The sequence below is a fragment of the Schistocerca piceifrons genome, chromosome 3, assembly GCF_021461385.2.
Source record: "Schistocerca piceifrons isolate TAMUIC-IGC-003096 chromosome 3, iqSchPice1.1, whole genome shotgun sequence".
Lineage (NCBI taxonomy): Eukaryota > Metazoa > Arthropoda > Insecta > Orthoptera > Acrididae > Schistocerca > Schistocerca piceifrons.
In genome coordinates, this window is record NC_060140.1 from 194,360,371 (window position 1) to 194,374,856 (window position 14,486).

The window sequence follows — 14,486 nt, forward strand, 5'->3', positions numbered from 1 at the left end:
TTTCGCAACAAACTGTTGCCTCATCAGGAAAGAGGGAAGGAGAGGGAAAGACGAAAGGAAGTGGGTTTTAAGGGAGAGGGTAAGGAGTCATTCCAATCCCGGGAGCGAAAAGATTTACCTTAGGGGGAAAAAAGGAAAAAAAGGAGGAAAAAAGGACAGGTATACACTCGCACACACACACATATACATCCACACATACAGACGCAAGCAGACATATTTAAAGACAAAGAGTTTGGGCAGAGATGTCAGTCGAGGCAGAAGAGTAGAGGCAAAGAAGTTGTTGAAAGACAGGTGAGGTATGAGTGGCGGCAACTTGAAATTAGCGGAGATTGAGGCCTGGCGGATAACGAGAAGAGAGGATATACTGAAGGGCAAGTTCCCATCTCCGGAGTTCGGATAGGTTGGTGTTGGTGGGAAGTATCCAGATAACCCGGACGGTGTAACACTGTGCCAAGATGTGCTGGCTGTGCACCAAGGCATGTTTAGCCACAGGGTGATCCTCATTACCAACAAACACTGTCTGCCTGTGTCCATTCATGCGAATGGACAGTTTGTTGCTGGTCATTCCTACATAGAATGCATCACAGTGTAGGCAGGTCAGTTGGTAAATCACGTGGGTGCTTTCACACGTGGCTCTGCCTTTGATCGTGTACACCTTCCGGGTTACAGGACTAGAGTAGGTGGTGGTGGGAGGGTGCATGGGACAGGTTTTGCATCGGGGGTGGTTACAAGGATAGGAGCCAGAGGGTAGGGAAGGTGGTTTGGGGATTTCACAGGGATGAACTAACAGGTTACAAAGGTTAGGTGGACGGCGGAGTAGGGGGGATTTCATGAAAGATGGATCTCATTTCAGGGCAGGATTTGAGGAAGTCGTATCCCTGCTGGAGAGCCACATTCAGAGTCTGGTCCAGTCCCAGAAAGTATCCTGTCACAAGTGGGGCACTTTTGTGGTTCTTCTGTGGGGGATTTTGGGTTTGAGGGGATGAGGAAGTGGCTCTGGTTATTTGCTTCTGTACCAGGTCGGGAGCGTAGTTGCGGGATGCGAAAGCTGTTATCAGGTTGTTGGTGTAATGATTCAGGGATTCCAGACTGGAGCAGATTCGTTTGCCATGAAGACCTAGGCTGTAGGGAAGGGACCGTTTGATGTGGAATGGGTGGCAGCTGTCATAATGGAGGTACTGTTGCTTGTTGGTGGGTTTGATGTGGACGGACGTGTGAAGTTGGCCATTGGACAGGTGGAGGTCAACGTCAAGGAAAGTGGCATGGGATTTGGAGTAGGACCAGGTGAATCTGATGGAACCAAAGGAGTTGAGGTTGGAGAGGAAATTCTGGAGTTCTTCTTCACTGTGAGTCCAGATCATGAAGATGTCATAATAAATCTGTACCAAATTTTGGGTTGGGAGACTTGGGTAACCAAGAAGGCTTCCTCTAAGTGACCCATGAATAGGTTGGCATACGAGGGGGCCATCCTGGTACCCATGGCTGTTCCCTGTAATTGTTGGTATGTCTGGCCTTCAAAAGTGAAGAAGTTGTGGGTCAGGATGAAGCTGGCTAAGGTAATGAGGAAAGAGGTTTTAGGTAGGGTGGCAGGTGATCGGCGTGAAAGGAAATGCTCCATCGCAGCGAGGCCCTGGACATGCGGAATATTTGTGTATAAGGACATGGCATCAATGGTTACAAGGATGGTTTCCGGGGGTAACAGATTAGGTAAGGATTCCAGGCGTTCAAGGAAGTGGTTGGTGTCTTTGATGAAGGATGGGAGACTGCATGTAATGGGTTGAAGGTGTTGATCTACGTAGGCAGAGATACGTTCTGTGGGGGCTTGGTAACCAGCTACAATGGGGCGGCCAGAATGATTGGGTTTGTGGATTTTAGGAAGAAGGTAGAAGGTAGGGGTGCGGGGTGTCGGTGGGTCAGGAGGTTGATGGAGTCAGGTGAATGGTTTTGCAGGGGGCCTAAGGTTCTGAGGATTCCTTGAAGCTCCGCCTGGACATCAGAAATGGGGTTACCTTGGCAAACTTTGTATGTGGTGTTGTCTGAAAGCTGACGCAGTCCCTCAGCCACATACTCCCGACGATCAAGTACCACGGTCGTGGAACCCTTGTCCGCCGGAAGAATGACGAAGGATCGGTCAGCCTTCAGATCACGGATAGCCTGGGCTTCAGCAGTGGTGATGTTGGGTGTAGGATTAAAGTTTTTTAAGAAGGATTGAGATGCAAGGCTGGAAGTCAGAAATTCCTGGAAGGTTTGGAGAGGGTGATTTTGAGGAAGAGGAGGAGGGTCCCGCTGTGATGGAGGGCGGAACTGTTCCAGGCAGGGTTCAATTTGGATGGTGTCTTGGGGAGCTGGATCATTAAGAGTAGGATTAGGATCATTTTTCTTCGTGGCAAAGTGATATTTCCAGCAGAGAGTACGAGTGTAGGACAGTAAATCTTTGACGAGGGCTGTTTGGTTGAATCTGGGAGTGGGGCTGAAGGTGAGGCCTTTGGATAGGACAGAGGTTTCGGATTGGGAGAGAGGTTTGGAGGAAAGATTAACTACTGAATTAGGGTGTTGTGGTTCCAGATTGTGTTGATCGGAATTTTGAGGTTTTGGAGGGAGTGGAGCTGGAAGTGGGAGATTGAGTAGATGGGAGAGACTGGGTTTGTGTGCAATGAGAGGAGGTTGAGGTTTGCTGGAAAGGTTGTGAAGGGTGAGTGAGTTGCCTTTCCGGAGGTGGGAAACCAGGAGATTGGATAGTTTTTTGAGGTGGAGGGTGGCATGCTGTTCTAATTTACGGTTGGCCTGTAGGAGGATGCTCTGAACAGCCGGTGTGCATGTGGGAGAGGAAAGATTAAGGACTTTTATTAAGGATAGGAGTTGACGGGTGTATTCATTGGCTGAGTTGATGTGTAGGTGAAGGATTAGGTGGGTGAGGGCAATGGATTGTTCAGTTTGGAACTGGTATAGGGACTGATGGAAGGAAGGGTTGCAGCCAGAGATGGGAACTTGAAGTGTGAGGCCTTTGGGGGAAATGCCAAATGTCAGACAAGCCTGAGAAAATAAAATATGGGAGCGTAATCTGGCTAGGTCGAAGGCATGTTTGCGGAGGGAATGTAGATAAAACTTAATGGGGTCGTTGTGGGGGTGTTGTGAGGGTGACATGGTATTAGAAGGTGGAAAGTGTAACATGAGGTGAAATGAAAATGAAAATAAAAATATATGGGGAGAGATAAAGGTGAACCGGAAAGTAACTGAAGATCTGGAATGAAAAAAGGCGAAAAGGTGTTGGTTACAGCTGAGCTATGTTGGACTTGGGTTGGTAGACAACGACGTGCATAAAGGTTAGGTGGTTTTGTTGCCGCCAAAACACGTTAAAGGACGGAGAAATTCGGGAAAATTTCGAAAAAACTGCGGTAGTATATTAAAAGGAGTGGTATTGTGGTGGCAGATTATGAAAATGAGGCTGACAATTGTCTGACGAAGAAATAATGACGTTAAAACCTGTGGGAAGCGGCTAAAAATTGTAAGTGATGTGGGAAAAACGGAAATGGAAATAAAGCGAAAGTTATTAGAACTGGCCGAAATGGTTGTTTAAAAGGTGAAAGGAACTGTTTGTGAACTAGAAACAGTGGATATTATAGCGGCGGTAGTGCTGAAAGCGGCAAAAAAATTTTTTGATTATGGTTTGGAAGTGGGTTACGTATTATTGAGTATATATAGGCGGGATAAAATAGTATAGCAGATTACGGTAAAAAGGAGAAGGTGAATACAAAGTGATGGCAAAAACAGAAAGAGGAAAATAAGACGACAGAAAAGATTTCGAAATGCAACAGTGACAATAACAAACGTAATTGTTGGATTCAAATTAAAGATATCAATATAATAGAGGGAAACATTCCACGTGGGAAAAATTATATATAAAAACAAAGATGAGGTGACTTACCGAACGAAAGCGCTGGCAGGTCGATAGACACACAAACAAACACAAACACACACACAAAATTCAAGCTTTCGCAACAAACTATTGCCTCATCAGGAAAGAGGGAAGGAGAGGGAAAGACGAAAGGAAGTGGGTTTTAAGGGAGAGGGTAAGGAGTCATTCCAATCCCGGGAGCGGAAAGACTTACCTTAGGGGGAAAAAAGGAAAAAAGGAGGAAAAAAGGAAAGGTATACACTCGCACACACACAAATCTTTAAATATGTCTGCTTGCGTCTGTATTCTAACCACTTTCTTTTGAGCAGTTAATACTTTTTGTCTAAATGTTGAGTTACCCCAAAATATTATTCCGTATGCCATCAGTGAGTGAAAGTATGAAAAGTATGTTAGCTTACTAATTTCTATATCCTCAAAATTGCCAAATATTCTGATCGCAAAATTTGCTGAACCTAGGCACTTTAGGAGATCCAAAATATGAATTTTCCAATTAAGATTCTCATTATATATATACACCCAAAAATCTAGTATCCTCTACCCTGTCTACTGACTTCTGTTGATGTGTTATATTTATTGAAGGAACTCTACTTTTCCCAGCAGAAAATTGGATGTACTGTGTTTTTCCAAAGTTTAGAGCAAGCCCACTTGCAGAAAACCAATTAATGACTTTTCCAAATACCTTATTTGTATCAGTGTCTTAGGAAATGATGCAGTCTCTGAAAACTCCAAGTTGGTCATGGATGTGCTGGCATGCATTGATGATGCATTTCCGTAGTTTATTGATGTCCATCTTACTACATGAATATTCCTGTAGTGTTTGTGCATTATTAATGTGGCTTACATATACAAAAATGTCAAGTGTCCTCACAAACAAAAATCCAAGGGGTAAAGATAGAAGGAACAAGTTGTCCAATATATTGAATCTCCATGATAAATGTGTATTTGAAGAGTTCTATGATGTTTAGGAGAAAATGGGCTGATGCTCAATCATGAATGAACCACATCTCCAGCCATTGTTAGAATGGTACCTCCTCTAGCATGACAGGCAAGTCATTTGATAGGAACTGATAATTCCTTGCTCTAGTCAATTTATTAGGTAGTACGTAAGGTCTTATTAAACTATTGCCAAGAATTCCTGCACACACATCAATTGAAAATTGGCACCAATGCCTTGCTTCTTCAACTGCAGTTGAATATACATCACCCCACACATGTTGGTTATGAAAATTGTCAGTCTCATTTTGCCTGAAACCAGCCTTGTCTGTGAACAGTATCGTTGTTGTCAAAAGTGTATCTTCACACCATATTTACAACCATCATTGGCAAAACTGCTTTATGGCAGGCATATCTTGTGGTGAAGGGGTTGGACACAATGTATGTGATATGGTTATAGCAATTATTCATGCATAATCACCCAGACTAGAGGATGATTAACCCTGAGAGATGCTGAACTTCTATGTACATTAGTTCCAGGATTTTCTTCCACTCATTCTAATACTCACTTCTTCACAATAGAAGTATGAATAGTCCAAGATCTGGCATGATCTGACACTGTTGCAGCTAAGGAGTCACAGTCTGCTAGAAAATATGGCTGAACAATTGTACACATGGTACCCTATGTTCTGGATATTTTTTAGCATATAGCACATGGGGTTGATGTTGTTTCCATTTTCCAGACCATGAAGCAACTCATGTCCACCCTTTTGTACAACTAGGCTTCCGTTATGTTGGTAAGTACAAAGATAAAATTACAATTTAAAAGCATTTCCCAAACTTATCAAAACACCTACTTCCATTAGAACTAATATATATGCCCTCCCCAGTACTGTGAATACAGTTCACAGTAACAATATTTGAAGATGTTTACTGCAATTTGTATCCAAGCACAATAACAGAGAAATATGTCCTCATTTAATTATTGCATTCTGTAGGCCATTTGTAACACCAAAGAGATTGCAGTAGAAAAGATATGTTTCACACCAGTCTGCCATGTAAGCAGGAGGTCCCACGTTCGAGTCCTGGTCAGGGCACACATTTTCAGCTCTCCCCATCGAGGTATATATCAACAACACTTGTTGGCAGCTGAGGGTTTCAATTAATTATCATTTATTCTAGAAAAGCTGCATGGTCATCAATGGTATCTGTTCTTTCGAGAACAGTTACTATCTTCATATAAACAAAGATTTGTTTGGGAGCTTCAGCAGTTCTGTGGCAAGCTCCTCCCAAATGACTTTACTGCCAAATTGTAATCCAAGAAATGAACACTGTAAATCTCTTTTATTTGATTGTCTTCATATTTTAGGCACATACTGAGTGGAAATCTTCTAAAAGTTCTAATCTGCATTTAATCTGTCTCTGATAAGTTTAGTGACAAAGATTTGGCTATGAACAATTTCTTGATATTCATGAAAATTTCATTAACCATTATTTTTAAAATTGTATTTAATTTACTATTTATTGTGATGTTTGTATCATCTGCAAACAAAACAAACTTGGTATCTGGTAATGTTACCAAAGAAAGGTCATTAACAAAAAGTAACAGCCATAAGATGGAACCTTGTGGAGCACCATATGTAATCAGTTTCTAGCTGGATGATAACTGATCGCTTAATACAGAACTCTTTTCCATTCACAGCTTTTGCTTCCAGTCAGAGAGATATGCTCTGAACCATGTTGCATCAATTCTTGTTATCCCATAACATTCCAATTTTACTGAAAAGGATACTGTGATGTACAGATTCAGATGCCTTTGACAGTCCACAGAGTATGCCAGTAGATTGTAATTAACTATCTAATCAATTTACTACACTTTTGTTGTGCCTGTAAATTTCCGTCTCAAATCAGAATCCTGTAGTAATTTGAACTGTGACTTTGACAATATGTTACTTGTTGTGAGACAGTGTAGCAACCAATTGCATAATATCTTACCTAAAATTTTTGAGAATACTATCAAAAGTGAGACTGGGTAGAAATTTGACAGCATTTCTTTATGTTCTTTCAAAAACAAGGGTCTAACGTTAGTGTATTTCAATCATTCATGAAATTTTCCACTGATAAGTGACTGGTTATACAAATAACGTAATATGTTGCTAAACTCAGAATCACATTCTTTAATGAGGTTTGTTAATATTTGATCATAACCACTAGAATTGTTTGATTTTAAAGATTTTATGGTAGGCTATAATTGTCCTGTTGTAGTGAGGATCATATTCATATTAATGAAGTTATTTGTAATGGCTGGTTTGAGGTATTCCATGGCAGCATCTACTGTACCTGACAACCCATTATTTTCAGTAACAGTTATGAAATGCTTGTTGGAAAGTTTTGCCACTCTGCACTCACTTAATGCTATCTGCTCCTGTTTATCTCTGGTTCTAACACTCTCCTCCTCCACTATATCCAGTCATGTTTTCTGTTTTGTTTCCTGGTGTCACTAATCTTTTTCACATTTTTCAATATGTCTTGTAATTAACATAGAATCATCAGAACTGCTTCCGAGTGACAGATACTGTTCCTTTTTTGTGTTAGAAGATACCTTTGTCCCTTGAGCAATCCATTGTCTTTTTCAGGGGGAAAACAACTTTCAAATTAGGTGAAGACTTTATTAATAAAAGTGTTGCACTTTTAATTCATGACATGCACACTGAATATATCATTATAGTTCATGTCTTTCAGGAGTTCCCTAAATTGAGGTTTGGCTTTCTGACTACCCTCCTCAGTGCAGACAGTACATTTTCTATTCTCATCAGTATTAACAGAAAGAGCTCATATGGACATACCTGTAACAGTGACATCAATGTAAACGACTTTCTCTTCATTTGGTAGGCCAAGATGACATTCCCATGGACCAGCATCTTCCATATTTGCAATAGTTACTGCCATACAACTTCCTGACAGAAGGTCAGTATTTGCATTCACTCTGGTTCCATTGGGGTGCCTTATCCAACAGTAACTTAAACTGTGGTCAGCTTGACATGATACAAATAGCTCAGACCCAACCAAAACAATTTCTTTTCGCCTCTCAGTTTTCAGTTCTTTTATTTCATCTGAAGAAAATAAGTTAGGATGTAAATTACTGAAGTATATCATGAGACATATATGTGACAGATACCTAAATACTTTTATTAATCTCACAAATTGTGAAGATACCTTCTGGTTTTGTATTTTGAAGATCCTGTTATGAAGGAGAACATTCAGTATTATGAAATGAATAAAGGTACAGATTAACAAAGACAAACAATAGTTAGTAATTAATGCTACACACTGTTTTAATAACCAACTTCTGACAAGATGCAGATATCACTTGTAAGAAACACATCAAATTTAATGGGAAACCTAGTACTAACAAAAATGTTGCTACTTTCTGAATTGTGCTATGTAACTGCCATTTTGTCAGCTTAATATTTACACGAGAATATTGAAATTTGTTGAGTAATAAAAGTTACTTATGTGCTTCAACAATAGCGCCCTGTCCACAGCAAACAGTGCTACATGTAATGCTCATGTGATAAAAACTGTGTAACTTGTGCAGTTGTATTACGATGTATTTTTATGGGTACTCTTATCTAAATATGCAGCTCATGCATCATTTATTGGACAAGTCACCTTATATTCAAGGTAGGTACATAAATACAGATAAAGGTTATTTGATAATATGTATAACAGATTGGTCATACAATTTTCACTTCCTTGCATTAATACATGTTAATGTAATAACACAAAAGTTGGAAGCTATGCACAAACTGACTACAGTAAGAAGTATCATGGCTGGAACACTGATAGAGACAGGTAAGGGACCTGTAAGGAAAGACTAGAATACTTGGTAACTTAAAAAGTGTCCTGCAAAATATCTGCTGTTCAGCCACCATCTTGGATATGCAGCTGTTATCGTTGAGATTTGGTCTTTGATTAGTATCCTTGTGTCATCAGCAAACATTTCAATGTTTCAACAACCCTTTACATTCACTGAAAGGAATCAGCAGAACAGAATACCATTGGTGTAGTTTGTCAATCTGATCATCTGCATTCTGTTATGGAGATAGGACACAATCCACGAAAAAGTATCCCTAGTTGTTTTTATGGCCCAAACAATCAAGGCATTGAAATAGTCATAGAATGTATTAAAACTGTGTGCCATACTAAGACATTAACCTTCGACCTTTGGCTTTCGTGGGCAAAAGCGCTATTGGCAGGTATCCCAGCAAACTCATGGCCCTCCCTCACAACTTAACTCCTGCCAGTACCTCTTCTCCTACATTCCAAATTTCACAGAAGTGCTCCTGCTTACCTTGTGGTACTAGCATTCATGGAAGAAATGATAGTGTGGTTAAATGACTTACACATAGCCTATTTGTCACTCCCAATTCCTTATGGAGCAATATGTATGAGGCTGAAGATATCTCTACATTCTTTGATTAGTACCAGTTCTCAAAACTTTGTGAGTAGGCTTTTATGGCATAATTGGTGTCTACCTTCAAGCATCTGCCAATTTAGGTTTTTCAGAATATATGTGTTGCTCTCCCATGTGTCCAACAAACCTGTGAGCATTCATGTGTCCTTTATTGTATATGTTGAATATCCCATTACTCATATTTGACATGGGTCCCTTGCTCTTGAGCTGGAACACATTACAGCCCGAGATGCTAGAGTTGGTGGTTATGTCATGTGAGGCATGGTAGCTTGTGTGTATGAATTGTGTGTGTTTCTCTTTTGCTGATGTGGGCTGTGGCCAAAAGTGATATCTAAGTGTCTTTAATTGTGCCTGTCTTCAACTTGACATGTCTTTTTTACGGTAACTAGCAATCTGTCTTTTCCTATGTTGTTGATAGGCGTTCCTGTAGTTTTCTACTGTTATATCTAGGAATTTGTGTGATATGACTGATTTCAAATGTGACTAATTTGAAGTTGTAATCATATGCTACCGCTTTTCTGCCATTTGTGAAGTGTACAGTTTTATACATAACATGGATTCCAAAAATCTAAATCTACTGAGGTTGCTATTTTTGCATTCCTAAATGAAGCCTTAAATGCAACAGACAGCAAAGAGCATATTTCAGCCATATCACTAGACAACTCTAAAGAATTCGATGTCATCAGTCATAACATCTTGCTTAAGAAACTTGAATCTGTAGGTACTAGTGGCCCAGCCTTTGAATGGATCAAATCATACCTCCAAAATAGAGAGCAAGTAGTTAAGCTATCAAAGAAGGGAACAAGATAAAGACCTACTGCTCAGAAAAGCAGAGCATTAAGTATGGTGTACCACAAGGCTCCATTCTAGGAACAATTCTGTTTCTACTGTTTGTAAATGACTTGGAACCAAACAGTTCACACCATAGTTACTTAAAGTTCACAGATGACACAAATGTGGTAATAGAAGGAAGGACCATAGAAGAATTATTGCAAGAGATTAAAAAGTGTACCACCCAATCTACAGACTGGTTTTCTGGAAAAAAAGTTTAGTAATAAACATAGAATAAACAGTTACAATGCACTTACACACAGTGCAAAATAAATGCCCACTAACACCAGACATAGAGTTGTTTATCAGAACCCTTGAAAATGTAAGCTCTACAAAATTTCTTGGAATATGAATCCAAGAAGATCTGAGATGGATCCAACATGCAAAATAGATTACAAATAAATTGAATATCATTTGTTATGCTATCAAAATTCTTTCTGGTCGCACATTGAAAGAGACATTAAAAACTGTATACTTCACCCGGGCAGCATCTTTATTACGATATGGCATAATCTTTTGGGGAAATGCATCTGCCATCAAAAGTTGTTTTATTTGCAAAAGAAAATTGTAAGAGCCATAGAAAATGTTGCCACAAGAAGCTCATGCAAGCCCTTATTTAAGAAACTTCACATCCTTCACTACCATGTCTATATATCTCCATTTTTGACTTGGCCTATATCATCGTGTGCTCCTCTGCACACAATGTATTATTTACAAGATAAATAAAATTACATTTACAATAAATTTCTGTAAATTTAAAAGAAATTGTCAGTCTTTGTCACCACTTCGAAATCTTATCAAGTTCTTGCAGTAGCCACCAGAAAGATTGCGGGAGGCGCACATCAGCACGGCGCGTCATGGACAGTAGTTGCCGCAAGTAAAGTTCCGTCCACCAGAGGGCACGCGAGAATTTGGCCGTGCCCTCTGCTGGCGGAACAACAACAACTCAGGCAGCACGGGCCGTGCCCAGTCAGTTCACATTGGGCATGCCTAGCAGACAGTTCCCGGTCTACACTATGTGAAGTGCGAAGGAAAACGTGAATCGTATTACAACAGTTCTAGTTGGATATTTGTGAAACTTTGTTCATGCAGTACTTCACTATAAATAATCATCTGCAAAAATCTGAGGTTACTGACAATGTTGTATGTCAGGGAATTAATATACAATATAAACAGAAAGGGTTCCATTATACTTCTCTCAAGCATGTCTAATGTTATATGCCAACTAGCTCCACAGATGATGAAGAGATTGATGAATTGTGTGACGAGATAAAAGAAATTATTCAGATAGAGAAGGGAGACAAAAACTTAATAGTCATGGGGACTAGAATTTGAGAGTAGGAAAAGGGAGAGAGCGAAAAGTTGTGGGTGAAAATTGAATGGGACTAAGGAATGAAAGAGGAAGCCGCCTGGTAGAATTTTGCACAGAGCATAACTTAATCATAGCTAAAAACGTGGTTTAAGAATCATGAAAGAAGGTTGTATGTGTGGAAGAGGCCTGGAGTCATTGGAAGGTTTCAGATAGATTATGTAATTGTAAGACAGAGATTTAGGAATCAGGTTTGAAATTGTAAGACATTTCCAGGTGCAGGTGTGCACTCTGACCACAGTTCATTGGTTATTAGATTAGATTTACTTTCATTCCATTTGACCCGTAGTGAGGAGGTCCTCCAGGATGTAGAACATGTCAGAAAAACAACAATACGTGACAAATATTTACAACCAAAACAAATAAGCTAATGTACCATTCCACAGGTCCCAAGTGGAATGATTGTCATTTTTTAATGAACACTATATGAAAGAGTCATTTTACAAATACTAATGCACTGAATTTAAAACAAAAAAGTTTTTTTATTTATTTATAAGGTAATAAACGTGTTGTACAACTACTATAATACTTATTTACAATGAACACATTACTGCATTGAAATTGTGCAGAAGTTATATTGTACTTATATAAATATATATACACTAATCAGTTGCTTTTACTGAGAAATTCATGAATGGAGTAGAAGGAGTTGGCCACCAATAAATCCTTTAGGCTTCTCTTAAACTGAATTTCATCGGTTGTTATGCTTTTTATGGCTGCTGGCAAATTATTGAAAATGTGTGTTCCTGAATAATGCACACCTTTTTGTACAAGACTAAGTGACTTTAAATCCTTGTGAAGATTATTCATATTTCCTAGTATTGATTCCATGAATTGAGCTGTTGGTTTGAAAAAGTGATATATTTTTAATGTCAAATATCATTAAGGAATAAATATATTGGGAAGCAGTAGTTAGTATTCCTAGTTCCATAAACAGGTTTCTGCTGGATGTTCTTGAGTTCACACCACATATAACTCTTACTGCACGTTTTTGTGCCTGGAAAACTTTAGCTTGGCTTGATGAATTACCCCAAAAAATAATCCCATATGACATTATGGAATGAAAGTAAGCATAGTATGCCAACTTTTTCATTTTTATACCCCTATGTCTGACACAATTCGCATTGCAAATCAAGATTTGTTAAGACGCTTCAGGAGTTCTGTGGTGTGCTCCTCCCAGTTGAATTTATTATCAAGCTATAATCCCAAGAATTTAACACTGTCCACTTCTTCTATCTTCTTGTCATCGTATGTTAGACATATACTCGTGGGACACCCCTTACAAGTTCTGAACTGCATGTAGTGTGTTTTTTCAAAGTTGAGTGACAAAGAATTGGTTAGGAACCAGTGAGTAATGGCCAAAAATATTTTATTAGCTGATCTTTCTAAGACTACACATGGTTTGCTATTTATTGCAATGTTTGTATCATTGGCAAACAAAACGAACTTGGCATCTGGTAATGTTACTGATGAAAGGTCATTGATATACACCAGCAAAAGTAAGGGCCCCAAAATGGAACCTTGTGGGCCCCCACACGTAATTAGTTCCCAATTGGATGGTGCCTGATACCTTGATACATGTCTCTTTCCTAATAACACCCTTTGTTTTCTGTCAGAGATATAACATTTGAACCATTTTGCAGCATTTCCTGTTACACTATAATATTCTAATTTATTTAAAAGGATATTGTGATTTACACAGTCAAACGCCTTTGACAGATCACAAAATATACCAGTTGCCGGCAATTTTTTGTGTAATGAATTAAGTACATTTTCACTGTAAGTGTAGATAGCCTTCTCAATATCAGAACCCTTTAGAAATCCAAACTGTGACTTTGACAGTATGTTATTTGAGATAAGATGGTCATAAAGCCGATTGTACATTACTTCTTCTAAAATTTTTGAGAATGCTGGCAACAGTGAAATTGGATGGAAATTTGATACTATTTCTTTAACTCCCTTCTTAAACAGTGGCTTTAACTTCAGCATATTTCAACTATTCAGGAAATATTCCACTGATAAACAACTGGTTACACAGATAGCTTAATGTGTTACTTAGCTCATAATCATATTCTTTAATTAACTTTGTTGATATTTCATCATACCCACTAGATGTTTTTGATTTTAAAGATTTTATGATGGACATTATTTCTGCTGGGGTAGTGAGGGTCAAATTCATATTATGGAAGTTACTTGAAATATCTGGTCTGAGGTATTCCATAGTAGTATTTACTGAACCTGACAACCCCATCTTTTCAGTAACAGTTATAAAATGTTTGTTAATAAGTTCTGACACTATACATGTCTGTCACCAATATGTCATTTACTCTTAATGCTATTTGTTCCTCTTCATGTCTGGTTCTACCGGTCTCTCCCTTCACTATATGCCATATTGTCTTTATTTTGTTATCTGATATGACTATCTTTTCCTTGTAATATATTTGCTTTGATGTCTGTATTACAGTAATATTTTGCAGTATTTCTTGTAATGTGCTATAGCATCAACATTGGAACTGTTTCGGATTGACAGATACAGTTTTCTTTTTGTTTTACAAGATACCCCTATTCCTTGAGTAATCCATAGCTTCTTTGTAGACTTTGCTCTAACCTTGGTAAGTACTGGGGGAAAACACTGTTCAAATAAGGTAAGCACTTTATTAGCAAAAGTGTTATATTTTTCATTGATGCCATGAGCATTGTAAACATCAGTCCAGTGAATATGTCTGAGGAGTGTCCTAAAGTAATCGATTTTTGGCTTATTGATTACCATCTTGAGCTCAGATTTAACAGATTTTATACCCTGTTCAGTATTAACATTTAACAGAAGGAACTGCATGTCATGGTCTGAGAGGCTATTGACTATTGGTTTTGTAATATAATTTTGTTCTTTGGACTTTTCTAGAGAGATATCATCAATGGCTGTTTGTGAGCAATTGGCTACCCTAGTGGGGAACTTTACA

At 38.8% G+C, this 14,486-nt stretch overlaps 1 protein-coding gene across 1 annotated transcript in view; it reads right to left on the minus strand.

Moving 5' to 3' along the window:
• The window catches only part of LOC124788510, a 212,138-nt gene that overhangs the window by 46,402 nt on the left and 151,250 nt on the right, over positions 1–14,486 (minus strand). Inside the window, exon 11 of the mRNA XM_047255778.1 lies at positions 7,696–7,962. Coding sequence (XP_047111734.1) covers positions 7,696–7,962 — 267 coding nt within the window. The remainder of the gene's footprint in view (positions 1–7,695; positions 7,963–14,486) is intronic.